This window comes from Trachypithecus francoisi, unplaced genomic scaffold, assembly GCF_009764315.1.
Source record: "Trachypithecus francoisi isolate TF-2019V2 unplaced genomic scaffold, Tfra_2.0 Lachesis_group2, whole genome shotgun sequence".
In the NCBI taxonomy this organism is placed as follows: domain Eukaryota; kingdom Metazoa; phylum Chordata; class Mammalia; order Primates; family Cercopithecidae; genus Trachypithecus; species Trachypithecus francoisi.
The window spans coordinates 122951736-122979292 of record NW_022681465.1 but is presented as its reverse complement, the minus strand read 5'-3'; the positions used below and the strand labels follow the sequence as shown (position 1 = coordinate 122979292).

General features: G+C 44.2%; 2 protein-coding genes and 1 long non-coding RNA gene across 4 annotated transcripts in view; 2 read left to right on the top strand and 1 right to left on the bottom strand.

Moving 5' to 3' along the window:
* The window catches only part of RARS1 (arginyl-tRNA synthetase 1), a 35322-nt gene extending 23957 nt beyond the window's left edge, over window positions 1-11365 (top strand). For both annotated transcript variants that reach the window (XM_033180340.1, XM_033180339.1), the window contains 4 exons: window positions 1494-1599; window positions 8527-8699; window positions 9592-9839; window positions 11147-11365. In XM_033180340.1, coding sequence (XP_033036231.1) covers window positions 1494-1599; window positions 8527-8699; window positions 9592-9839; window positions 11147-11256 — 637 coding nt within the window. In that variant the 3' untranslated portion in view covers window positions 11257-11365. The remainder of the gene's footprint in view (window positions 1-1493; window positions 1600-8526; window positions 8700-9591; window positions 9840-11146) is intronic.
* The window catches only part of LOC117065494, a 48831-nt gene extending 24761 nt beyond the window's left edge, over window positions 1-24070 (bottom strand). The window contains exon 1 of the long non-coding RNA XR_004429944.1: window positions 24006-24070. This is a non-coding gene — a long non-coding RNA (uncharacterized LOC117065494). The remainder of the gene's footprint in view (window positions 1-24005) is intronic.
* On the top strand, window positions 24015-26249 carry FBLL1 (fibrillarin like 1). Its single transcript, XM_033180343.1, has 2 exons — window positions 24015-24242; window positions 24581-26249. Exon 2 carries the CDS (start codon window positions 25117-25119, stop codon window positions 26122-26124), a length of 1008 nt encoding a protein of 335 aa, XP_033036234.1. The 5' UTR covers window positions 24015-24242; window positions 24581-25116; the 3' UTR covers window positions 26125-26249.
* Window positions 26250-27557: the final 1308 nt, after the last annotated feature.

Here is a 27557-nt window from a genome sequence, read left to right as displayed (position 1 = left end):
CACAAAAACAAAAATTCAAGGCAGGCACAGGTAGGGAGGAACTGAAAGGAACAGTAATTGCAAAGTAGAAGCATTAAGGAAGGTTTTCTTGAGCATTTTGAACTGGTCTTCATGATGAGTTTCATTTTATCAGAAATTTGAAAGTTGGACACGAGTGTATGGCATAAAGCTATGGAAATATATAGTGCATTTGTGGGATAATAAAGGAGTTTTAATTCTATATAAGCAGAATTTTACAGGGCAAGTAGATTCTTGCTTAGGCAAGCTCTAGTAGCACATTCATTTTGGTACTTTGTGTTAGAAAAGCATGCTTAATTGTTAATTTTTGAGGGATTTTTTAACCCCCCCCCAAAAAAAGGAAAATGATATTATATCCTTGGTGTTATATAAACTTTTTTGTTTAATAGATAAAATTCAATTTTCTCAAAATGCTTTTTTAACAGCAGCTGCCCAGGGCAGTGCTTATTAGTCCTTTTGCCATATCCATAGTGATTCTGATTGCAGTAGATCTGAACAGGACCCTAGCATCCTGGATCCTGGGGTTTTTTCTCTGTTTTCTTTTCTTTTCTTTTTTTTTTTTAAAGCATCTGGGCCAGGTGCAGTGTCTCCGGCCTGTAATTCCAACACTTTGGGAGGCTGAGGTGGGAGGATCACTTGAGACCAGGAGTTTGATAGGAGCCTGGGCAGCATAGCGAGAAGGCACCATCTCTACAAAAAATAAAAATTAAAAAATTAACCAGGTGTATTGGCTCGCACCTATAGAATTAGCTACTTGGCAGGGTAAGGTAGAAGGATTACTTAATCCTAGGAGTTCAAGGTTACAGTGAGCTGTGGTCATACTACTTCACTCCAGCCTGGATGACAGAGCAAGACCCTGTCTCTAAAAATAAATAAATGAGTGAATGAAGCAAGCAAGCAAGCAACTGGCTGCTCAGACATCTTTTTAAACCTTGCCAGGCGATTCTGGTATGAGTCAAGGCTTGGTTACCACTGAACAAGAGGAATTAGTATACAGAGAAATTCAAGTGAGATTTCATAAAAGAATTTCCTGACTTTCCCAGCAATTCTAGAAACATATATTTTGATTAGTAATTTTTCTAAAAAGGTGAAACATCTAAGCCAAACTTTGTATTCCAAGAAAGTGAACAAATGAACAACTATCTTCTTTCTCTATTAGGAAATTTATTAAAGGTAAATATGTAGAGAGAGCTGTTGAGGGCTAGAGCATTGGATGCTTTGAGTTGAGGGCTAGAGATGAACAGCACTTGAAAGCACAGTGTTTCATTTAGTACTCTCCTTGCTTGATGACTGGCATAAGGCATTGTTAACATTGGCATCAACCCTCTCTTAATAGTTCTCAGGGGCAACATATACCTTAGAGATTTGAAACATATGTTGAAGTTTGTGGTCAGGTCTCTCAAACCTTCATTTTCAAAGATTTCTGAGTTGAAAAGCCTGTTTCAAAATCTGATTGGGGGTTTTACATTTTTTAGGAAAAAGTTTAAAACACGTTCGGGTGAAACAGTGCGCCTCATGGACCTTATGGGAGAAGGACTAAAACGATCCATGGACAAGTTGAAGGAAAAAGAAAGAGACAAGGTAATCCAAAGCCTTATTGGCATAATGTGTATCAAGCATTGTGATTTTTCCTTTTTGTTTTTGTTGAGAGAACTGAGGAGAATTATAAGGAGTCAGTCCCACCTAGGACAAGGCTCATATTGCTCTGACTTTATTGCAGAGTAAGTTTATCTTGTGAATTGCTGAGCATTTATTTAGAAAATATAGTTCTTGGCAATTAAAAAAGATCTTGGCGTTTTCCTCCTTTGTTAATGTAGCTTAGTATCTGTGCTGCTTAACAGCAGTTCCCAGTGATGGGAGAATATTGCAGACTGAAGGAGTTTGATTCTTCAGCTCACATCAGAGTCTACATGTGCCGTGCTCCTTCTTTGGAGCATTTGTAGAGTGGTCATAGCAGTCAGTTCTTGTCACCCAAGGCCATTGATGAACCTTCAGAGCAGACAACATGATGGCCTTTCATAGCTCCCTTAGAAAAGACTGTGGTTCAGTTTGTGTGGAATTTGGAGTAATGAAACTTTTTTTTTTTTTTTAAGTTTAGAACAGTAGAGGAGAGGTCAGGCATTCCTGAGACTGGGTAATTTATAAAAGATTTAATTGGCTCTTGGTTCTTCTGGCTGTAGGAGCATGGCACCAACATCAGTTGGCTTCTGGGGAGGCCTCAGGGAGCGTTTATTCATGGGGGAAGGTGAAGAGGAAGCAGGCACTTCACATGGCTAAAGCAGGAGCAAGAGAGAGAGGGTAGGGGGAGGAGGTACCACACACTTAAATGACCAGATCTCACAAGAACTCTATCACCAAGACAGCACTAAGCCATAAGGAATCTGCCCCCATGGTCCAGCTAAATCACTGGTCTGGTGTAGGCACATCTGGCACAGTCAGATGAAAAGTGGCAAGTTAGGCCGGCGCGGTGGCTCACACCTATAATCCCAGCACTTTGGGAGGCTGAGGCGGGTGGATCACGAGGTCAGGAGTTCAAGACCAGCCTGGCCAAGGTGCTGAAACCCCGTCTCTACTAAATATACAAAAATCAGCTGGGTGTGGTGGCACTTGCCTGTAATTCCAGCTACTTTGGAGGCTGAGGCAGGAGAATCACTTAAAGAGGTTGCAGTGAGCCAAGATCAAGCCACTGCACTCCAGCCTGGGTGACAGAGCAAGACTTTGTCTCAGAAAGAAAAGTGGAAAATTTAGTCATCTAGCTGTTTGTTAGTCTGCCTGATGACAAAAAAATTGCTTTGACTCTTTTTAACCACCCCAGCTAGTATTTTTTTAAAGTTAATTTTAAATGTGTATGGTAAAATGCACAGCTTAATAAATTTTTACATATATATGCCTTAGAACACAAGATATATTTCTGTCACTCCAGAAATTTTCCTATCACCATAAATCACTTTTGCTTATTCTGGAATTTCATATAAATGAAATCACATAGTATGTGCCCTTTTCTGTGTGCATCAGTAGTTCGTATGTTTTCGGTTTTGTTTTGTTTTTGAGACAGAGTCTCACTCTGTCACTCAGGCTGGAGTGCAGTGGCAAGATCATGACTCACCGCACCTTGACCTCCTGGGCTTAAGAGATCCTTCTACCTCAGCCTCCCGGGTAGCTGGGACTATAGGCACCCACTGCCATACCCGGCTAATTTTTGTATTTTTTGTAGAGATGGGGTTTTGCCATGTTCCCGAGGCTGGAACTCCTGGGCTCAAGCAATCCACCCACCTTGCCCTCCCAAAGTGCTAAGATTACAGGCATAAGCCACCACACCCAGCTGTAGTTCATTTGTTTTTATTGCTGCATGATATTCTGATATATGAAGGTGCTACATTTTGTTTATCCATTCTCCTATTGATTGATAATAATCCTATTGATTAGGATTATTTCCAGTTGTTAGCTGTTCTGAATACAAAGGTATTTTGAACATTGTTGTTCAAGCTCTTTTAGAGGTACATGTGCTTTTTCTTTTGGATATATATCTGGGAATGGCATTGCTGGGTTGTAGGGTTGTCTTATGCTGAACTTTATTAAAAATTGCCAAGGAGAAAGTGGTGACTGTTGTATACTCCCACTACTAACATATGAGAGTTTCATTGCACCATATGTTTACCAACATTGATGTGTTAGTCAGGGTTCTCTAGAGAGACAGAATAGGATAGATACATATAAAGGGATGTTTATTAAGTATTACACGATAACAAGGTCCCACAATAGGCTGTCTGCAAGCTGAAGATCAAGGAGAGCCAGTCTGAGTCCGAAAACTGAAGAACTTGGAGTCAGATGTTTGAGGTCAGGAAGCATCCAGCATAGGAGAAAGATGTAGGCTGAGAGGCTAGGCTAGTCTCTTCTTTTCACATTTTTCTCCCTGCTTTATATTCACTGGCAGCTGATTAGATGGTGCCCACCCAGTTAAGGTTGGGTCTCCCTTTCCCAGCCCATGGACTGAAATGTTAATCTCCTTTGGCAACACTCTAACAGACACACCTAGGATCAATACTTTGTACCCTTCAGTCCAATCAAGTTGACATATTAACCATCACAATTGGTTTAGTCAGTGTTTTTTATTTTAGCTTTTCTGGTGAGTGCATAGTGACTTACTGTGGTTAAAATTTTCATTCCTCTGATAAATAATGATATTGACGATACTGACTACCTTTCCTCCCTCCCTCCCTCCGTCCCTTCCTTCCTTGTTCTTTTCTTTTCTTTTTTCTCTTTTCTTTTCTTTTTTTCTTTCTAGAATCTCACTCTGTCATCCAGGCTGGAGTGCAGTGGCACGATCTTGGCTCACTGCAGCCTCCATCTCCCAGGTTCAAGCAATTCTCCTGCCTCAGCCTCCCGAGTAGCTGGGACTACAGGCACATGCCAACACACCAAGCTAATTTTTGTATCGTTTGTAGAGATGAGGTTTCGCCATGTTGGCCAGGCGAGTCTCAAACCCCTGGACTCAGCAATCTGCCTGCCTCAGGCTCTCAAAGTGCTGGGATTATATAGGCATGAGCCACCGTGCCTAGCCTGACTGCCTTTTCTTAAGCTTATTGGTCATCTAGATAATCTTCTCTTGTGAAGAGTCTGTTAACTCTTTTGCCCATTTGTCATCATTATTATTATTTTGCATTAGACAATCAGTACTTACATTTATCTATATATTTTTGCCCTTTTCTGCAGTTTCTTTGCTTACACCTGGGATTATTTTTCCACAATCTGAAGGTCTTTATTTTTTTACCACAAGTCTGCTGGGGTGACAGATTCTTTCAGAATTTTTGTTTGTCCAAAAATGTCTTTATGTTGCCTTCAGTTTTGAACAATGTTTTTATTGGGTATAGAATTCTAGTTTGGCAGCTGTTTTCTTTCAGCATTTTTAGAGATGACATTCCACAGAACTGGAGAGGACCAGTAGGGCTGGGGGAAGGAAATAAATAAAAATGATATTCCATTGTCTTCCAGCTACCATACTTTCCTTTGAAAATCAGTTGCAAGTGTCATTGTTTCTCCTTTGAAAGTATGCATCTTTTTCTCAGACTTTTTTTAGTATTTTTCTTAAGCTTTATTTTCAGTACTTTGACTAAGAAATGCCTAAGTGTGGTTTAGGGAGTCATTTTTCTTTTTACCCTCTGGAGGGCTGCCAAACTTCCTAAATCTGTGGGTTGAGTTCTTTCATCAGGTTAGGAAAACTCTTGGCCATGTCTCTTCAAATACGACTACTTTTCCTCATTCTGTCATTTTTGGTACTCCAAGTACATATGTTAGAACTTTGTATCTCATGTGTTTCTTATGCTCTAATTCATTTTTTTCTCTGCTTTATTTTGGATATTTTTTGCTTCAGATATTATATTTTGGTATTCTATGTTTAAGGTATTTTTTGAAACTTTTCATCCTTCCAGTTTTCTTACTCTTTTCCTTTTAATTTTTTGAACATGTTAATCATAGTTTTCTTTAAACATTTTAAAACAGTTTAGACATAAAAAACTTGCAAGATAGTATGAAGAATTTTATGTATTTCATTTAGTATCCCCAGATACTAATATCTTTCATAGCTGTATAGTATGATTATCAAAATCAGGAAATTAACATTGATACAATACCATTAACTAATCTGCTTTCACAGTTGGTCTCACTCATGTCCTTTTTCTAGCCTAAGATCCAGTCCAGGATAACATGTTACATTGAGTTATCATGTCTCCTTATCTTTAATCTGGGCAATTAGTTCCTTGGTCTGTCTTTGACTTTCATGACCTCGACACTTCTGAAGTCTGCTGGTCAGTTAGTTTTTTTGGAATGTCACTTAGTTGGATTTGTCTGATATTGGCTCCTGTTCTGTTAAATTCTGTTTCCAGGTTATACAGTCTTATAAGTCTTATAAGTCGTACTCTGTTTCCAGGTTATACAGTCTTACGGGAATAGATGTAGAGTTCTTATCAGTTCATCATATCAGGAGGCACAATATTGATAAGCTTCATGATTAATAATAATAATTTTGATCTCTTTGGTAAGGTGATAGTGTCAGTTTTCTCCCCTGTAAAGTTAGTATTTTCCCCTTTGTCATTAATAATTATTTTTTAAGTAGCTTCATCTTAAACAATTCCAGGCTTTAAAGTTGCTGTTATCTTTTTACTTTTGTTTCTATTTTCTTGATTCTCTCCTAGCCCTTTCTTTGTAGTCCCCCTCCTTAGTATTTAGTTATTTCATCTTGCTCTTGAGACCCCCAAGAGATAGGGGTCTCACTATGTTGTCCAGGCTGGTCTCAAACTCCTGGCTTCAAGTGATCCTTCCGCCTCAGCCTCCCAAGTAGCTGCATTACAGGCGTGAGCAATTATACCTGGCTTATCTTGCTTTTTTTTTTTTTTTTTTTTTTTTTTTGAGACGGAGTCTCGCTCTGTCGCCCAGGCTGGAGTGCAGTGGCCGGATCTCAGCTCACTGCAAGCTCCGCCTCCCGAGTTCACGCCATTCTCCTGCCTCAGCCTCCCGAGTAGCTGGGACTACAGGCGCCCACCATCTCGCCCGGCTAGTTTTTTTGTATTTTTTTTTTTTTTTTTTTTTTTTTTTGAGACGGAGTCTCGCTCTGTAGCCCAGGCTGGAGTGCAGTGGCCGGATCTCAGCTCACTGCAAGCTCCGCCTCCCGGGTTCACGCCATTCTCCTGCCTCAGCCTCCCGAGTAGCCGGGACTACAGGCGCCTGCCACCTCGCCCGGCTAGTTTTTTTGTATTTTTTTTTTTTTTTTTTTTTTTTTTTTTTTGAGACGGAGTCTCGCTCTGTAGCCCAGGCTGGAGTGCAGTGGCCGGATCTCAGCTCACTGCAAGCTCCGCCTCCCGGGTTCACGCCATTCTCCTGCCTCAGCCTCCCGAGTAGCCGGGACTACAGGCGCCTGCCACCTCGCCCGGCTAGTTTTTTTGTATTTTTTTAGTAGAGACGGGGTTTCACCGTGTAGACCAGGATGGTCTCGATCTCCTGACCTCGTGATCCGCCCGTCTCGCCCTCCCAAAGTGCTGGGATTACAGGCTTGAGCCACCGCGCCCGGCCTGTTTTTTGTATTTTTTAGTAGAGACAGGGTTTCACCATGTTAGCCAGGATGGTCTCGATCTCCTGACCTCGTGATCCGCCCGTCTCGGCCTCCCAAAGTGCTGGGATTACAGGCTTGAGCCACCGCACCCGGCCTATCTTGCTTTTTTAGAAGGCTTTGTTATTGGATGCTGAGCATTATGAAGATAAAATTATAAAGATTCTGGCTGAGGTTATTTCCCTCCAAGACCATTAAGTTTCCTTCTAGCCGACAGACAGCATACCAGCTGATTATCTTGACCCTGTTTGTATTGGCCGTATGCTTCTTTAGGGCTGAACTATTTAAATTTTACCTTTATGACTTGGGTGAGGTCCTTACTCTTGAAATATGACCCTCTGGCCATATTTCAGTGGCGTGTGTGCTAATGCCCTTCCATTTTGCCGCTACAGAACTGCCTAGTGTCACACAGTTGCTAAAATCTCTGCCCAGCTCTTTAATTACCACTTGCTCTTTCGTGATAGATTTTTTGGAGTCTTGCCTTGTGCATGCCAGCCGTATGACATTTGAAAGAAATTTGTTCACAGAGTCTTTGACTCCTCTGTGGCTCCTTTTTGGGGATTGTGTCCTTGCTTCTTTCGCAGCCCCATACTCTTAAACTCTTGTCTTCTCACCTTAGTAAGACCACTTCTTTCTGCTTGGGTTCTGTCCCCCTTGTCCATTATGTAGTGATTTGAAAGATGCCCTTAGGGAAAAAGCCAAGTGAGTATGGACTCATTCCCTATGTGTCGTTCTTCCAGGAACTGTGTTTTGTTCTTCCAAGAACTTCAACTTTGCTTGTGTTGATGCTCTTTAGTGACGTCAAACAGTTGTTTCATATGCTCAACCCAGTTTTAAATGGATGCTTTGGGTAGAATGGTTAGTCTGCTGCAAGGTACTCTGTCATGGGCAGAAGCAAAAATCCTTAATTACTTACTTGTGGCCTAATAATGCTTCAGAATACTTGAGCAAATATTAGCAAAACAGTGAATGGGTTCTTTATCTACTCTTAATACACCCTTGATTTCAATTAATTATTTAACCCTTTTTGTTTGTATTTTTCTGTGTTACTCTGTTTCCTATAACCTCACAATGTTCATAGTATGAAGTGGATATAAACTAATAATTGATGCTTCTGGTTTCATATCTACTGAATACATTGGAAAAAGGTATTCATGCTGACATTTTATATTTTACAAATTCAGTTTCTCATAGAAACTTTCTTCATTGTGCATAACGCGTTTTACATTTTCATTATTTTCTTTGTACATTGGCCCATGTCCTTCTGCCTCGGTGTCAGTGTTTATTAAAGTTCATTGGTAAAAGAATACCATTAGATGTTCCCTACCCCAGTCTTATGCCTATGAGACACCAGGGCAAAAGCAGCAGTCAGTAAGCTATGAAATACTGTTTTGTTTTCCCCAAAGGTCTTAACTGCAGAGGAATTGAATGCTGCTCAGACATCCATTGCCTATGGCTGTATCAAATATGCTGACCTTTCTCATAACCGATTGAATGACTACATCTTCTCCTTTGACAAAATGCTAGATGACAGAGGAAATACAGCAGCTTACTTGTTGTATGCCTTCACTAGAATCAGGTAATTGTGGGTAGGCATGTTTTATTTTGAATCAAATGAAAACATATTTAGTTACTCAAAAATATATTTTTTTCTGAAATGAGACAGGGTCTTGGGCTCAAATGATCCTCCCACCTCAGCCTCCTGAGCTGGGATTACTGACATACTGCCATTACACCTGACTTCTAAAATGTGGTTTGTTTGTTTGCTTGTTTGTTTGTTTGTTTTTGAGACGGAGTCTCACTCTGTTGCCCAAGCTGGAGTGCAGTGGCGCCATCTCGGCTCACTGCAACCTCCAGCTCCCGGGTTCAAGTGATTGTCCTGCCTCAGCCTCCCCAGTAGAAGGGATTACAGACTCTCACCACCATGCCCAGCTAAATTTTGTATTGTTAGTAGAGATGGGGTTTCACCGTGTTGGCCAGGCAGGTCTGGAACTCCGGACCTCAAGTAATTCACCTGCCTCGGCCTCCCAAAGTGCTGGGATTATGGGCATGAGCCATCGCGCTCAGCCTAAAGTGTTTTTTTCAGGTTTATTTTTCTGCCTACAAGCATCTTTGGAAATCTGTCCTCTTTTAATTGCAAGTTATCCCAGAATCCCTAAACCTGGCCCTAACTGCATTTGCCAATACTCCCCTAGATGCTCGATGTTTAAATACCTAGGAAGTGTCAGCTGATCCCCTAAAAGAATTACATTTCCATTTTTAGTATTATGAAATACTGTAGATCAGGTTATTAGTTTTGCCTAATAGTATGCCGTATAATAAAATACTTCATTTTATAGGAACTTCTTTTCAATTGGTGATAATTTCTGATTTACGTGAATCACTTCTTAGTACATATTTTCGAGTGGAGAATGAGTGTGCCTAACAAAAGGGAACGGTGGTGGTTGCCTGATGATTTTTTTTTTTTTAAGGTCTATTGCACGTCTGGCCAATATTGATGAAGAAATGCTCCAAAAAGCTGCTCGAGAAACCAAAATTCTTTTGGATCATGAGAAGGAATGGAAACTAGGCCGGTGCATTTTACGGTTCCCTGAGATTCTGCAAAAGATTTTGGATGACTTATTTCTCCACACTCTCTGTGATTATATATATGAGCTGGCAACTACTTTCACAGAGTTCTATGATAGCTGCTACTGTGTGGAGAAAGATAGACAGACTGGTGAGTGTCTTTTTTTTTTTTTTTTGTGAGAGACACGGATCTAGCTCTGTCCCTTGGGCTGGAGTACAGTGGTGAAATAGCTCACTGAAGCCCCAAACTTCTGGCCTCAAGTGATTCTCCCATTTGAACCTCCCGAATGGCTGGACTTACACATGTGAGCCACTGCACCCAGCTCCAAGTGTCTCATTTAGTAGCCATATTAGGGATGGGGTGCCATCAAAGCATTTGAATTGTGTGAGAGTGGTTTTCAAATTTATTTTATTCATGGAAACTTCCACTTTTTCCCTAACAGTTGCACAGTGATCCATATCATATATAAAAGACAAAATGTGAAGTAGCGCTTTAAACCAGAAATGAAACTCTGCCCACTTAGTCTGTTTTTCTACGATTAGGCACATGAGATGGAACCTTAGGACTCCAAAGAAAACAATTGGAAGATGACTGAGAGTAGGACGTTTCCAACAAACACAGTGTGTTTGTGGCTCCCAGAAGAAATCTTTGGGTGTTTTTGATAATGGAAACTTCTTAGAAAACAGTTGTTATCTTTTCTTACCTTAGGCTCTCTGCATTCTGTCATATTACATAGTTAATGAAGTAGCCGGAATTAATGTATTATAAGGCAAGTAGGCATTTGTAAAAGTCATGCCTGAGGACTGAAACTCTACTAGGGAAAAAAAATCAATATGATAATGAAGTTTATAGTTATTTCAGACCATGAGGCCTAGGAAAAATTTTTAAAAGGTAAAATTTACTGTTCTCATCATTGCAGACCTTATCTCTCTTAATAGTTAAAAACATATTTCTTGGCCGGGCGTGGTGGCTCAAGCCTGTAATCCCAGCACTTTGGGAGGCCGAGACGGGTGGATCACGAGGTCAGGAGATCGAGACCATCCTGGCTAACACGGTGAAACCCCGTCTCTACTAAAAATACAAAAACTAGCTGGGCGAGGTGGCGGGCGCCTGTAGTCCCAGCTACTCGGGAGGCTGAGGCAGGAGAATGGCGTAAACCCGGGAGGCGGAGCTTGCAGTGAGCTGAGATCCGGCCACTGCACTCCAGTCCGGGAGACAGAGCGAGACTCCGCCTCAAAAAAAAAAAAAAAAAAAAAAACATATTTCTTAACAGAAATACCTTTATTTTTTTAAATTGTCTGTCTTTATAGTTTAAAGTAAAGATTCTAGTTAAAACCCGAAAACATCTGTGGGTTGGGCTATGTGCACTTCTAACTAAAATTTCCAAGTAACATAGATTCTTTAATAATGATTTTCAAAAAGGAAAACAAGTTAATAACTTTTTTCTGTCTTTTCAGGAAAAATATTGAAGGTGAATATGTGGCGTATGCTGCTATGTGAAGCAGTAGCTGCTGTCATGGCCAAGGGGTTCGATATCCTGGGAATAAAACCTGTCCAGAGGATGTAATCTTTCATAGGTTTGAACACTGTGTGTTTTTACCAAAGTGGCCATTGGCACTGTTTGCTTTTTTACAATCATGTGGACGCAAACATAAGTAAAGAAAATTTGTCAACTATGCAAAATGTGGTTCTTTATCTCTAACAGCTAGAATTCTAAAAAGAAAAAAATCACTTCCACAAATATGCTTACATCTTGCTGAGCATTAAACCAAAATGACTTAGTGGAGGCCACGAAATAACAGGATTTGTGCACCACAGTGAGAGTGTATTGACTTTGCAGGAATGTGTTTTATTAATTTTAATTAGATAAGAAATCTCATTTATTGACCCTGAAAAGGCCCCAAGAATTTACACCTCTTCATTGTCCCATTCATGTTTCATTTCATTGTTCTGTGAGAGATACTTACCCTGTTTTACAAGTAACAAAACTTGAGACTGCGCAGAGATAAGTAACTTGCCCTGGATTGCTCAGGAACAAAATTAAGATTCACACCTGTGCACGTTACAAATCCCAAATTCAGGCTATTTCCATTTTAAGAGAAAGTGACATTGGCAATATAACAGACTTGGGTTCGGGAGAAGGGGGCAAGGAAACGTAGATTGGAAATTTTCCTGAAGCTCAAAATTTAACTTTTAACACCTCATTGGCCAGATGCCAATCCTAGTTGCAAAGGAAGGTAGAAACCTAGAGTGACTGTCCAAGCTAAGAAGAGGATTGCCATGATTTCCTTAGACCAGTCACTATTCATCCCCTGGGCAGGGCATATTGTCTCATTTCATGAAATTGGAGTCTTTGTAGCAGCACAGAATACAGAGATTGGTAGTGGCAGTGAGAGGTTTTGGGGTACAGCTCAGCACACTGATTATTGAGTCAGCAGTTAATGGAATCTGCCAACACAAAAATGAAATGAGATTCCATGTAAAGCCAACACAATAGAAAAATGAATGCTTAATGAGCATGAATTGTATCATACCATACTATTTCTAAGTCTCCAAGCTTAGAGGAACCTTAGATAGGATCTTAATGAGTTATAATAATAGCTTCCATTCACAAACAAACTGGTATGTGTAAGTCTGACATGTCCACATTAGATTGCTGCTCCCTCCAACAAACATGGGGAGGCTAAGCAGTTTCCTCTCACTCTACTGACTGCGAAGACAGTTCACCTAGACTATTGAGCCCTTGGGTCAGAAGACTCAGGAGATTTTAGGAATTAAAACAGGATTCAGCCAGGCATGGTGGCTCACACCTGTAATCCCAGCACTTTCAGAGGCCAAGGAGGGCAGATCACCTGAGGTCGGGAGTTCAAGACCAGCCTGACCAACATGGGGAAACCCTGTCTCTACTAAAAATACAAAAAAATAGCCGTATGTAGTGGCAGGCACCTGTAATCCCAGCCACTCCAGAGGCTGAGGCAGGAGAATTGCTTGAACCCGGGAAGCGGAGGTTGCAGCAAGCCAAGGTCGCACCATTGCACTCCAGCCTGGGAGACAGAGCAAGACTCCATCTCAAAAAAAAAGAAAAAAAACAGGATTCAGTGAGCAGTGAGGTGGAGGAGAAAATAATGAAAGGCTAGAGGAGTATGTTAAATTAACCAAAGATCATGATAAGTTCATATACTGGAACATCATCATCTCAGATACCCAAGGCCATAACTATCTTTAAAACACTGTCGGCTGGGCGCGGTGGCGCACGCCTGTAATCCCAGCACTGTGGGAAGCCGAGGTGGGCGGATCAGGAGGTCAAGAGATCGAGACCATCCTGGCGAACACGGTGAAACCCCGTCTCTACTAAAAATACAAAAAAATTAGCCGGGCGTGGTGGCAGGTGCCTGTGGTCCCAGCTTCTCGGGAGGCTGAGGCAGGAGAATGGCGTGAACCCGGGAGGCGGCGGAGCTTGCAGTGAGCCGAGATCACACCACTCCACTCCAGCCTGGGTGACAGAACGAGACTCTGTCTCAAACAAAAAAAAACACTGTCTTACCATAATTTATAGATATATAAATACCATTTGGTAATACAGATAATATCAGAAACCTTTCCTTAGTAGTATAGTTCTGATTCTGTTTTTGTTTATAGAGACAAGGTCTTCCTCTGTTTTTCAGGCTGGAGTGCAATGGTGCCATTGTAGTTCACTGTAACTTTTTTTTTTTTTTGAGACAGAGTCTCACTCTGTCACCCAGGCTGGAGTGCAGTCGTGCGATCTCGGCTCACTGCAACCTCTGTCTTCCGGGTTCAAGCGATTCTCATGCCTCAGCCTCTCAAGTAGCTGGGACTATAGGTATGCGCCACCATACCCTGCTAATTTTTTTTTTTTTTTTTTAGTAGAGACAGGGTTTCACCATGTTGGCCAGGCTGGTCTCGAACTCCTGACCTCCGGGTGATCTGCCAGGCGCAGCCTCCCAAAGTGCTGGGATTACAGGTGTGAGCCACTGCGCCCGGCCATTCACTGTAACCTTGAACTAATGGGCTCAAGTGATCCTCCTGCCCCAGTCCCTAGTAGCTATGACTATGGTTGTGCTGATTAGCCTGTTTTTAATGTGCTAGCCTTTGGAGAAACAAAGCCAATTTGACTTCAGATAATCCTTAATCTCATTTAAGTCTATGGGCCTTTGTGAACCTCAAACTTGCCTTCATTTGACCTCTAAAGTCAAAATAATTTTTTTGTTGGTTAATAGAAAAACGATTTTTTGCCAGGCGCGGTGGCTCACATCTGTAATCCCAGCACTTTGGGAGGCTGAGGTGAGTGGATGACAAGGTCAAGAGATCAAGACCATCCTGGCCAACATGGTGAAACCCCGTCTCTACTAAAAATACAAAAATTAGCTGGGCGTGGTGGCGCATGCCTGTAGTCCCAGCTACTTGGGAGGCTGAGTCAGGAGAATCGCTTGAACCCGGGAGGCGGAGGTTGTAGTGAGCCAAGATTGTGCCACTGCACTCCAGCCTAGGGGACAGAGCAAGACTCCGTCTCAAAAAAAAAAAGAAAAGACAAGAAAAAGAAAAAACACGATTTTCAGGTGTTCATTCATTTATCCTAACAAATGGAGTGATCTGTGACGTCAAGCTTGTTTACTGCATTCTAGGACATTACAATACTATATATCAATAGCTCTAAGAACTATAGATTGTAAGATACTGTAGTTTTGCACTACTAAAAAATTTTGACAAACTTTTAAACTGATAGAACTTTCATAAGTTAGAATTTTCATACTGAAAAGAGTCTTTTAGACTTTGTATCATGTATCACTATGTACAAACTTAGCAAAGGAAAATACAACTGAAGTAAATTGGTTAAAATACTCTTAAAACTTGAGTCCCACTCTTTGAGATACTTTCTGATGCAGTCATTAACATCTGTCTTTTCTAGACAATATCATCCTCTTTGCTACCAAAAACATTGATGATGCAGTGTTTTGATGTTCCACTGTAGTTCCCAGGATTATTTATCTGAGTCCTGATAGTCATGTGAAGGCAGTGATGAATATGTCACAACTATCATCTGACTAATAATGACTGCGAGATGCATTGCAATTCAGAAATGTTAAAATGTACATCCCCAAATTGATTAAACAATAGTGGGAGGAATGAGGAAAATTAAGTTGGTCGGAAAACGTTGGACTTGGTATGGTCCAGTGTCTCTACATAAATATAAATTCTCCTCATTCCATTCTTTAATTTACAGGGACCTGTTTGCTAAACTAAGATCTATTACCTAGGTCTCTACTCAGTGCTTTTCCAAACACAGGGCTGCCTGAAGCCTTCCGTCATCTAAAGGTATGTGGTTTGCTGGAATTCAGTTACTCTTCCCAATGCCACCCCCCACTGAGAATTCTAGTGCCAATCCTACCTTCCACTGGCACTTCACAGGGCCAGTGGAATGGCATTTAAAGTGCCAAAAGGGAGGAAAACTGTCAGTCAAGACCTCTATATTCAGCAAAGCTATTCTTCAGAAATGAAGATGGTATTAAGATGTTTCGGCCGGGCGCGGTGGCTCAAGCCTGTAATCCCAGCACTTTGGGAGGCCGAGACGGGCGGATCACGAGGTCAGGAGAACGAGACCATCCTGGCTAACACGGTGAAACCCCGTCTCTACTAAAAAAATACAAAATTAGCCGGGCGTGATGGCGGGCGCCTGTAGTCCCAGCTACTCGGGAGGCTGAGGCGAGAGAATGGCGTAAACCCGGGAGGCGGAGCTTGCAGTGAGCTGAGATCTGGCCACTGCACTCCAGCCTGGGCGACAGAGCGAGACTCCGTCTCAAAAAAAAAAAAAAAAAAAAAAGATGTTTCCCAATAAACAAAAAGTTTGTCACTAGAAGACCATCCTTACAAGAAATGCTAAATGTTGACATGTAAGGACCCTAGACTAACAAAATCACACAACACCAGTAAAGGCAAGTACATAGTACAAAGTATATTTTAAAAGTGTAAAAGATTATAAAATCAAGTATGTAAAAGTATAAAAATCAGTAATGTCTTTTTTGTTTTTAACTTACTTAAAAGGCAGCTGTGGAGATGTGTGTGGTGGCATATGCCCTGTAGTACCAGCTGTTTGGGAAACTGAGGTGGGAAGATGGCTTGAGTCTAGGAGTTTGAGGCTATATGATCACCTCTGTGAATAACCACTGCACTACAGCCTGAGCAACATAATGAGACCTCATCTCTAAAAAATTAAAATTTTTAAAAATAAAAAGGACAACTGAGTGAAACTAAATCTATATTGATGTACATACAGTGTATAAAGATGTAATTTATGACAAAAACTACAAAAGGGAATAGGAGACGGCTAAATAGGAGTAAAGATTTTGTATACTACTGAAATTAAGTTGATATTAATCTGAACTTGATTGTTATAAATTAAGATGTTAATTGTAACCCTCAGGGCAGCCACCAAGAAAAAAACTCCAAAATATATAGGAAGAAAAATGACAAGGTAATTAAAATATTATACTAAAATGGAAAATACCTATTTAACATGTTGAAGGCAGAAAGAAGAAAATGATAAAGATTATGGTGGACATGAATGAGTTACAGCATAGAAAAACAGTAGAGAAAATGAATTAAACCAAAAGTTGTTTTCTTAAGATCAGCAAAATTGGGGCCGGGCACGGTGGCTCAAGCCTGTAATCCCAGCACTTTGGGAGGCTGAGACGGGAGGATCACGAGGTCAGGAGATCGAGACCATCCTGGTCTACACGGTGAAACCCCGTCTCTACTAAAAAATACAAAAAACTAGCCGGGTGAGATGGCGGGCGCCTGTAGTCCCAGCTACTCGGGAGGCTGAGGCAGGAGAATGGCGTGAACCCGGGAGGCAGAGCTTACAGTGAGCCGAGATCGTGCCACTGCACTCCAGCCTGGGCGACAGAGCTAGACTCCGTCTCAAAAAAAAAAAAAAAAAAAGATCAGCAAAATTGACAAACCTTTATAGCTAGACTGAGAAGAAAAAGATAAGATTCAAATTATTAAAATCAGGCGTGAGAGTAGAGAGGTTACTATTGACCTTACAAAATAAAAAGAGTAGAGAATACAATTGTATGCTAAAAAAAAAATTAGACAATTTAAATGAAATGAACAAATTCCTAGAAACATACAAACTATCTAAACTGTCTCAAAATCTGAATAGACCTATGTAGCAAAGGGATTGAGTCAATAGTCAAAAAATTTCCAACAAAGAAAAGCCAAGGACCAGATGGCTTTTCTGGTATCAAATCTTTAAAGAAGACTTAACACCAATCCTTCTCAAACTCTTCAAAAAAAGGAGGATTGCTTTTTAACTCATGCTGTAAGGATATTACTACCCCAATATTCAAACCAAAAGCATCATAAAATAAGAAAACTTCAGATCAGTTATCACATAGATACAAAAAACTCTCATTACTCGCAAACTAAATTCAGCAAAATACTAAAAGCACTATACACATGACCAAGTAGGATTTATCTGAGAAATGTAAAGGTGATTCAACATATGAAGTAAAATCACAGGCTGGCACGGAGGTTCACACCTGTAATCCCAGCACTCTGGGCAGCAGAGGCAGGTGAACTGATTGAAGTCAGGAGTCTGAGACCACCCTGGCCAATGTGGTGAAATCCCATGTCTACAAAAAAATGCAAAAATTAGCTGGGTGTAGTGGCATCCCAGCTATTTGGGTGGCTGAGGCGTGGGAATTGCCTGAACCTGGGAGGCAGAGGTTGCAGTGAGCTGAGCCTGGGCCGCTGTACTCCAGTCTGGGCAAGAAAGCGAGACCCTGTCTCAAAAACAAAAGTTCACAGTAATACATCATACTAATAAACTGAAGAGTGAAATAAATACCCTACATGAGCATCTCAATAGATTAGAAACAAAGTTGTCCACTCTTGCCACATCTATTCAAGATGGCTGTAGTCCCAGCTACTCTGAAGGCCAAGGTGGGAGGATCGCTTGAGCCTGAGAGGCAAAGGTCACAGTGAGCTGTGATGATACCACTGCACCCTAGCCTGGGTGACAAAGTGAGCATGCCCGACTAATTTTTGTATTTTTGTAGAGACAGGGTTTCACCACGTTGGCCAGGCTGGTCTTTTTTTTTTTTTGAGACAGAGTCTGGCTCTGTCGCCCAGGCTGGAGTGCGGTGGCCGGATCTCAGCTCACTGCAAGCTCCGCCTCCTGGGTTTACGCCATTCTGCCTCCGCCTCCCAAGTAGCTGGGACTACAGGCGCCCGCCTCGTCGCCCGGCTAGTTTTTTGTATTCTTTAGTAGAGACGGGGTTTCACCGTATTAGCCAGGGTGGTCTCGATCTCCTGACCTTGTGATCCGCCCGTCTCGGCCTCCCAAAGTGCTAGGATTACAGGCTTGAGCCACCGTGCCCGGCCTGCCAGGCTGGTCTTGAACTCCTGACCTCAAGGGATGCACCCACCTCAGCCTCCCAAACTGCTGAGATTACAGGCGTGAACCACTGCACAGCACCTGGCCCACACTTACTCAAATAAATTTTAAAAGCAGATTTAAACTAGGGCATAAATGGTACAGAGACGTTAATATGCATCTATAATTAATTTTATGCTAATTTTCTCATCATTTTTGACTTTGCTTCTTGGCCAGTGTCAGCCCAAAATGGCCAGGATTAATATTCTAGAAAATTGGCTAAATAACATTCAGTCGATGGAGGTAATTATCTTAAGTGCAATGAGCCAGGCACAAACAGACAAATATCCCATGTTCTCACTTATATGTGGGAGCTAAAAAACAATTTTTTTTTTAAACGGTCTAGTTCTGTTGCCCAGGCTGGAGTGCAGTGGCATGATCATCATAGCTCCTCCACCTCCCGGGCTCAAGTGATCCTCCCACCTCAGCCTCCTGAGTAGCTGGGGCTACAGGCATGTGCCACCATGCCTGGCTAATTTTTGTATTTTTGGTAGAGATGGGGTTTTGCCATGTTGCCCAGGTTGGTCTTGAACTCCTGGGCTCAAGTGATCACCTGCCTCAGCTCCCAAACTGCTGAGATTACAGGTGTGAGTTACCGTGCCTGGCTGGGAGCTAAAAAATTTGATCACATGGAGGTAGAGAGTGGAAAAACAGATAACAGAGACTGGGAAGGGTGAATGGGGGCAGGAGGGAAGATGGAAGAGAAGTGGGTTAAAAGGTACAAACATACAGGCCTGGCAAGGTGGCTCACACCTGTAATCCCAGCACTTTGGGAAGCTGAGATGGGCGGATCACCTGAGGTCAGGAGTTCGAGACCAGCCTGGCCAACATGGTGAAACTACATCTCTCCTGAAAATACAAAAAAAAAAAAAAAACCCAGGCATGGTGGCATGTGCCTGTAATCCCAGCTACTCATGAAGCGTGAGGCACAAGAATCGCTTGAACGTGGGAGGAGGAGGTTGCAGTGAACTGAGATCACACCACTGCGCTTCAGCCTGAGTGACAGAGGAGACTCCGTCTCAAAAAAAGAAAAAGAAAAAAAAAGAAAAAGGTACAAACATATAGTAAGATAGAAGGAACAAATTCAATGCTTGATAGCTGAGTAGGATGACAATACTTAATAAAAATGTACTGTACTCTGGTGATGGATACTTTAAATACCCTGACTTGATCACTGCATTATACATGTAACAAAACATCTCATGTACCCCATACATTTGTACACATCAAAAAAATACTTGGTTGCATTATAGAAATTTCACTGGTTAATGAGAGTACACGGGGTCATCTAAAGTAAAACAATTTTTTTTGCTTTGTTGTTTGGCTTGCTTTGCATTTTCATACCAATTTAATTACATAAATATACATGGTGTTTATAAAAAATAAAATATACTGGATTGAAGGGGAGCACAGACTCACTGTAATTTTTGTGGGGATTTCAGATTGTAGGAGTTTGATACTTGTAGAAATTTTTTTATATATTGAGATGGGGTCTCACTATGTTTTCCAGGTTGGTCTCGAATTCCTGAGCTCAAGTGATCCACCCACCTCAGCCTCCCAAAGTGCTAGGATTACAGGCATGAGCCACTGCGCCCAGCCCAAATCTCAGATTCTTATTCCATAAAATGAAGAATTACAGAGAATTTCTAAGGTGTCTTATGGAAAGAAGACCTTTGCAAAAGTAGTCCAGCTAAGCTTTTTGAGCATTTCCTGAATGGCAGCCACTAGTTCTACAGTGGGGAATGGAGTGAGAGTCTGAGCCACCAAGAGACGAAGTGTCCCCCAGCAGAGGTAATGGCCAAACAATGATGACATCCCAAATAAGGGATTTTAGCTACTCTCCAAGGCCCAGAGGCTAGAAAAAGGGAGATTTTCTTTTTCTAATTAATTAACCAGCTATATTAGATATATTATTGGGAGTTGACTATGATTCTGAGTTTTAGTCATGTGTTAGGAAGGAGGTATTATATTTTGTCTTGATGAGTAAATTTAAATATATACATGCCGAACAGTAAATTTCACCTGAGGTGTTTGTGTTGGGTACACTGATTCAGGTGTGCCAGCTGGCATTATGCAGTAGACACCTAGGTAAAAACATTTACTCTTCCCCAATTATGGCACCCAACATATCTCAGCTGCCTTTCAGCTAGGCAGGCCATGTGACTGACTTTGGCCAGTCATCAGCCAGGAGGCTGAGGTGGGAGAATTGCTTGAGCCTGGTGATTTGTTTTTCTAAAGACCACCAGAGTGGGCACAAAAGAACCAGTGAGTAGGCAAGTGTAGGAGCCAAACTGCAAGTTTATTTTGGTCACGAGTCGCCCCTGGAGCTCTCAGACGGAGTTCCGACAGTCCCGACCGCAGTGCGGAAGCTGGGAAGTCCGTGCGTGGCGTTCGTCCAGAGCGGCTTTTCTAGGAGTGGGAGGGCGATAGGCGGGGCACAGGCGTGTCGGGGGGCGTTCCGCAGGTGCGACCAGGTAAATCTTGGTCTCTTCGGAGTGACATCACCTGGCGCATGCCTAGTTGGTCTGCACCTTCCCGGGTCGCGGGCTGCATTTTCGGGCGCGCGGGAAAAGTTGGGGGGGTGATGAAGAACCCGGAAGTGCACCATCTTGCCTTCGTTCGTCCAAACACCTGGGATATCAAGGCTGCAATCCGTGGTGAGTAGATATGATTGTGTCAAAGTCTTGACTAAACATACAAAAAGGCTGTGAGTTATCTGCACTCTCTTCTTCAGCGGTACAGTGGAGGCCCTCTTTTTTCTCATGTTGCAGCCACAAGATGATAGGGCCTGAGTTCTTCAGTGGCTGTGTGGTGCAAACCTCCTACTGACTCTCAGTGGACATAAAACATAAGAAATAAACATAGTTGTATTAATACATTGAGATTTTGGAGTTCTGTGTTACTGCATCATAGCCCAACTCCTCTTGAGCAAATGTAGCTGCACCTGTCACTGGGGTGGAGACCAGATCCCTAGAGTCAGTTACCTTTGGAAGTGGACCATGGCTTAGAGAAAACAAGTTTCTTCATGCATGGATGCTTAAAGTATAATGAGAATGGGGATGGGGTTATAGAGCATTACTTCTGGTTTCACATCAATCATGGCTAGTTACTCCTTGCGCAGTTTGTTGGAATGGTTGTGTGAGAAAATAAGCAAAATTTCTCATGCATTTTTTAAGTCTATGGGAATGATTAATGTGCCCCATGTCTACTACTGAGGCCTAGTCACAGATGTAATTATTATCATTACTATAGGGCACATCTTTTTTTTTTTTTTTTTTTTTTTGAGACCGAGTCTCGCTCTGTCGCCCAGGCTGGAGTGCAGTGGCCGGATCTCAGCTCACTGCAAGCTCCGCCTCCCGGGTTCACGCCATTCTCCTGCCTCAGCCTCCAGAGTAGCTGGGACTACAGGCGCCTGCCACCTCGCCCGGCTAGTTTTTTGTTTTTTTTAGTAGAGACGGGGTTTCACCGTGTTAGCCAGGATGGTCTCAATCTCCTGACTTCGTGATCCACCCGTCTCGGCCTCCCAAAGTGCTGGGATTACAGGCTTGAGCCACCGCGCCCGGCCTATAGGACACATCTTATGGAATAACAAGTCAATTGTAAACAAAAGTATACCTGGTGCCAAGTGTGGTGGCTTGTGCCTAGAATTCCAGCAACTCAGGAGGCTGAGGCAGGAGGATGGCTTGAGGCCAGGAGCTGGAAATCAGCTTGGGCAACATAATGAGGTCGCATCTCTACAAAAAGTTGTGGGGAAAAGAAAGAGAGATCAGCCTGTTATTGTGTCTATATAGAAGGAAGTAGACATAAGAGACTCCATTTGGTTCTGTATTTGAGATGCTGTTAATCTGTGACCCTACCCCCAACCTTGTCCTTGCAAGAGACATGTGCTGTGGTGACTCAAGGCTTAATGGATATTGGGCTGTGCAGGATGTGTCTTTGTTAAACAAGTACTTGAAGGCAAGTACTTGCTGGTTAAAAATCCTGCCTGTCCCTGGGCAATGGAACATCTCGGTGTAAAACCCATTATGTGCTTTGTTTACTGAGCAAGGAGAAAACTGCCTTTAGGAATAAGGTGGGACTTGCTGGAGCAATGCTGCTAAAAGGTTTATGGAGATGTTTGCATATGCATCTCAAGGCACAGCATTTTCCTTTAAACTTATTCATGTTACAGGGATTTTTGTTTATACGTCTTACTGCTGATTTCCTCCCTACAATGATCCTATTGTCCAGCCACTCCCTTATGTTTAAGATGGTAAAGATAATTATCAGTAAATACTAAGGGAACTCAGAGACTGGTGCTGGCGTGAGTCCTCTGTAAGCTGAGTGCCAGTCCCCTGGGCCCCACTTTTCTTTCTCTATACTTTGTCTCTGTGTCTTATTTCTTTTCTCAAGTCTCTCGTTCCACCTAACGAGAAACACCCACAGGTGTGGAGGGGTGTTTTACCCCTTCAAAAGTAAAAAAAAAAAAAAAAATTGCCAGGCATGATGTTTATACCTATATAGAAAGAAACGTGGCTGGCCACTCTGGCTCACACCTGTAATCCTAGCACTTTAAGAGACTGAAACAGGAGGACTGCTTGAGTCCAGGAGTTTGAGACAAGCCTGGGCAACATAGTGAGACCCCATCTCTATAAAAAATAAAAAATTTAGCTTGATGTGGTGGCACACACCTGTAGTCCCAGCTACTCAGGAGGCTGGGGTGGGAGGACTACTTGAGGCTGTGAGATCAAGGCTGCAATAGCCATAATTGTGCCACTGCACTCAGCCTGGGTGACAGAGTGAGACCCTGTCTTAGAATAAAAAAAGAAAAATAAAGCCCTTTTCTTTATAAATTACCCAGTCTCATGTATAGAAACATAAAACAAATTAAGACAGTAGATTAATGCCCCAGCCTCCAACCTGCAGCAGAACAATTCTGAGATACCTTCCACACAGTTTCTCAGAGAGTACTCAGGGCAATTGAGCTCCCATTGTCCACTGTGGTCATCTACTCATTAATGTACCCTCTTTTTTTTTTTTTTGAGACAGGGTCCCGCTCTGTCACCTAAGCTGGAGTATAGTGGTATGAGGACAGCTCACTGCAGCCTTGATCTCCCAGGCTCAAGCGACCCCTCCAGCTCAGCCTCCTCAGTAGCTGGGACTATAGGTACACACCATGACACCTGGCTAAGTTTCTTTTATTTTTGTAGAAACAGGGTCTTGTTATCTTGCCAGGGCTGGTCTTGAACTCGTGGGCTCAATCAATCCTCCCACCTTGGCCTCCCAAAGTGCTGGGATTACAGGTGTGAGGCACTGTGCCCAGTTCTTTCTTAACCTTTCTATCTTTTCTATCTCGTTTTTGCCCCCCCACCCCCACCCCACATGTGCTTCCTGAGATCAACTCACAAACCACTTGGACTCAAGTCTTTGTCTCAGGATCTCTATTATTCAAGGTTCTCCAAAGACACAGACCTGTAGGATATATATATATATGATATATATTGGCTCATGTGATTATGGAGACCAGCAAGTCCAAAATCTGCAGAGCCAACATCCTGGTCCAAAGGTTGTCAGGCAGAAAGAGCTGATGTGCCAGTCAAAAGGTCATTGGGCAGGAGAATGCTCTCTTCCTTGGGGAAGGATTTTGCTTTATTTCTGCCTTCAACTGATTAGATGAGGCCCACCCACATCCTAGACGGCAATCAGCTTTATTCAATATACCAATTTAAATGTTAATCTCATGTAAAAACACCCTCACAGAAACACTCAGAATACTATTTGACCAAATATCTGGGAACCCCATGGCTCAGTAAAGTTGACAAATAAAATTAACCCTCACAGACACCAAGTATAGTTCATCATTTTGGAAATATTCGACTTACAGCAAAAGTGGAAACCTCTAAGTAGAGTATCAGGAATCATACATTTCGCTCACTGATCTCTTGTTCACATTCCAGTGTATAAAATTCTGGTCCCCATTAAGGAGACACTCCAGTCCTCAGGGAAAACCAGACTTGGCATTGCCGTCCATGAGTATGAGACGGAAAGAGCTGTGGTCCAGGATGGAACGAAAGTCATACTGCACATACCAGGTGTTCGGTACATGCTCAGCAATTCAGGTGCGCGTTGTCTCTCTCTCTCTGGAGTAGACACTTACTTCAACTAACGGAAGGCTGGCCAGTTGTTTCACCACCTATCCTGCTTTTTCCAGTTCTTGTGTGGGCCCCAAAGCCCCCAGCAGTAGCCAAAACGGCCCCAACTGCTGTCGCTGTCCCTGGTGCTGACCAAACGCTAACGCTTCTGCGTTGCGGCCTTAGGGCCACTGGTGGTGCCCAGTTATTCTTTTATTTTCCTTTTGTTCTTTTCTTTTCCTCTCATTGTTGCTGCCCTTAGTGCTGCCCAATTATTCTTTTCTTTTCTTTTCTTTCCTTCCTTCCTCTTTTTCTCTTTCCTGCAGAAAATGCTGCAGATTGAGTGTGATTTTGAAGCATAGACTAGACTTCGAGGATGAACGTGACATTTTGGCTCTGTATATCCCCATTCACACTGAAGAATCAACACTTTGTTGCTGATCAATATTCCTAGAATTGGTGGCACAGCCAGGACCTACGCTGATGCTTACCTCCCCATCTCCTGCCGCAGAGACGCCCCCGTCCCTGTGGCCCAGGGAAGTGCCAGGGGTCCCTGGGAAGGCGGGAGATGGGGAAGGGGCAGGGTGAGCGAAGAGGAGCAGGCTGCGTCTGCATGCAGGCTGGGAAGCGGGGCTTCCGGGCCGCAGGGTCGCGGGGACGGGTGTGATGCAATCGCGCCAGAGCCGCTGCGTCAAGGGGCGGCTCCGGGATGCGGGGACTGCGGTAGAGCCGGTCCCGCCCCCGCCGCCCGCCTTCGCTAACCCCGCGGACAGCCGCCGGGACGACCACCCAGAGCCACCGGAGCCCCCTGACACCCGCCCCGAGTCACCGGTAACCCGCGGCACCCGTCCCGGGGCGCGCCATGAAGTCGGCGGCGAGCTCGCGCGGGGGCGGTGGGGGCGGCCGCGGGGGCGGCGGCTGGGGCGGCTGGGGCGAGGGCCGAGGCGGCAGCGGCGGCGCGGGCAAGGGCGGCGGGGGCGACGGCGGCGGCCCGGGGGGCAAGGGCGGCTTCGGGGCACGGGCGCGCGGCTTCGGCGGGGGCGGCCGGGGCCGGGGGCGCGGCGGCGGAGACGGCAAGGATCGCGGCGGCGGCGGCGGACAGCGGCGGGGTGGGGTGGCCAAGAGCAAGAGCCGCCGCAGGAAGGGCGCCATGGTGGTGTCGGTGGAGCCGCACCGGCACGAGGGCGTCTTCATCTACCGCGGGGCGGAGGACGCGCTGGTCACGCTGAACATGGTGCCGGGCCAGTCGGTGTACGGCGAGAGGCGCGTCACGGTGACCGAGGGCGGCGTGAAGCAGGAGTACCGCACGTGGAACCCATTCCGCTCCAAGCTGGCCGCGGCCATCCTGGGCGGGGTGGACCAGATCCACATCAAGCCCAAGTCCAAGGTGCTGTACCTAGGCGCCGCGTCAGGCACCACTGTCTCCCACGTCTCCGACATCATTGGCCCAGACGGCCTGGTCTACGCCGTTGAGTTCTCCCACCGCGCCGGCCGCGATCTGGTCAACGTGGCCAAGAAGCGCACCAACATCATCCCGGTCCTGGAGGACGCGCGGCACCCGCTCAAGTACCGCATGCTTATCGGGATGGTGGACGTGATTTTCGCCGACGTGGCCCAGCCCGACCAGTCCCGCATCGTGGCCCTGAATGCCCACACCTTCCTGCGCAACGGGGGCCACTTTCTCATCTCCATCAAGGCCAACTGCATCGACTCCACCGCATCTGCCGAGGCTGTGTTTGCTTCTGAGGTGAGGAAGTTGCAGCAGGAGAACTTGAAGCCCCAAGAGCAGCTGACCCTGGAGCCCTATGAGAGGGACCACGCTGTGGTGGTCGGGGTCTACCGGCCTCTTCCAAAGAGCAGCACCAAGTAGCACCCAGCTCAGGCTCGCCTGCCGTCTCCCCAAGCCTGTGTTGTGTTTGCTATTATTTTCTGTGTGTTTTCTTTGTGCGTGTTTTGTTTTGTTGTTTTTCTATTAAACTGCATAAAGAAACGGCACCTATCTGTATGGTGATGCCAGGCTAGGTTTTGCTGCAGTAACAACCCCCAAATCCCAGTGGCCTAAACCAACTGGTGTAAGGGGCCCATCACGCAGTAGCCTGGGAGCTGTGCTCATTCTAATCACTCCGGTCCCCAACTCCCCAGGGCCCCATTTTCACACATGCTCCCTCCATCCCTAGGGCAAAGGAAAGAGAGCTGGGGAACTGCTAATAAAAGCTTTTAAACTTCCCCTTGAAACTGATGGGGCACTTCTGCTCACATTTGGCCAAGTCACATGGCGAAGCCTGACTCCGGAGAAGGACACTGAATATTGATGGACAGTAACAGTCAAACACACCAGTCATCTGACTCACAGCCAAAGTCAACCACAATAAGTTTTTATTACTTTACTCTTCAACTAAGCCCTTTTGCATTCACGGTTAAAGTGAATGATAAATAAATGTTAAATTTATTCCTCACACCAGCCCTGAGATGGCTTTGTTAGCACTTGCATATTAGATGTGAAGCAACAGGGCTTCTGAAGGGAAACTAGTTGCCCAAACTTACATAGCCAGTAAGGAGGTAGGACTTAAATGCCAGTCTTCGGGGCTCTAAATCCATTGCTGTTTCCTCAGCACCAGGGGGATCTTGTCTCTGGCCCCCAACCCCTATGGCACACGGGGACACACTTAGAGCAGGCCCTGTGACCTTATTATGTTCTTTCGCCCTCCCCTGTCCCCACTGGGCTAGCCCTTTGGTTTCACAATAGCAAAACAAGGTAGGGGGGCAGGATGTGGGTCTAGCTAGCAGACTGTTTTCACTGCAGGGCATAACATACCCCAAGTGGCATCACCAAGTGTCTGCAGAACAGGCAGAAAAATGACTCCCAGAAAGTATCTGTCTTTGCAAGGCATGTCCTGCAGTTCCCAAGATGCTGGTCTCAGTACCTTGGCGTCTCTCTCCAAAGCACCCCAAAGGGAAGGGAGAGTGGGTAATCCGAGGAGAGCTGAGAATGCCCCCAAGGCCCAGTAAATGCCTCCAAGCCAGACCTTAGGAAGGCCTTTCATTCATTCATGCATGCATACACTCAAAAAAATCCCCACTGCCAAAGTCACCAACATTTAGTCTTTGAATGATTTGCGCACTAATGTATCATTTGGAGGGTGGATTTGCCTTTTTTTTTGAGATGGAGTCTTGCTGTGTCTCCCAGACTGGAGTGCAGTGGCGTGATCTCGGCTCACTGCAAGCTCCGCCCCCTGGGTTCACGCCATTCTCCTGCCTCAGCCTCCCGAGTAGCTGGGATTACAGGTGCCAGCCACCATGCCC

Bases quoted from the DNA above. Each gene is read 5' to 3' on its own strand.
- FBLL1 (XM_033180343.1), top strand. From the start codon at position 25,117: ATGAAGTCGGCGGCGAGCTCGCGCGGGGGCGGTGGGGGCGGCCGCGGG.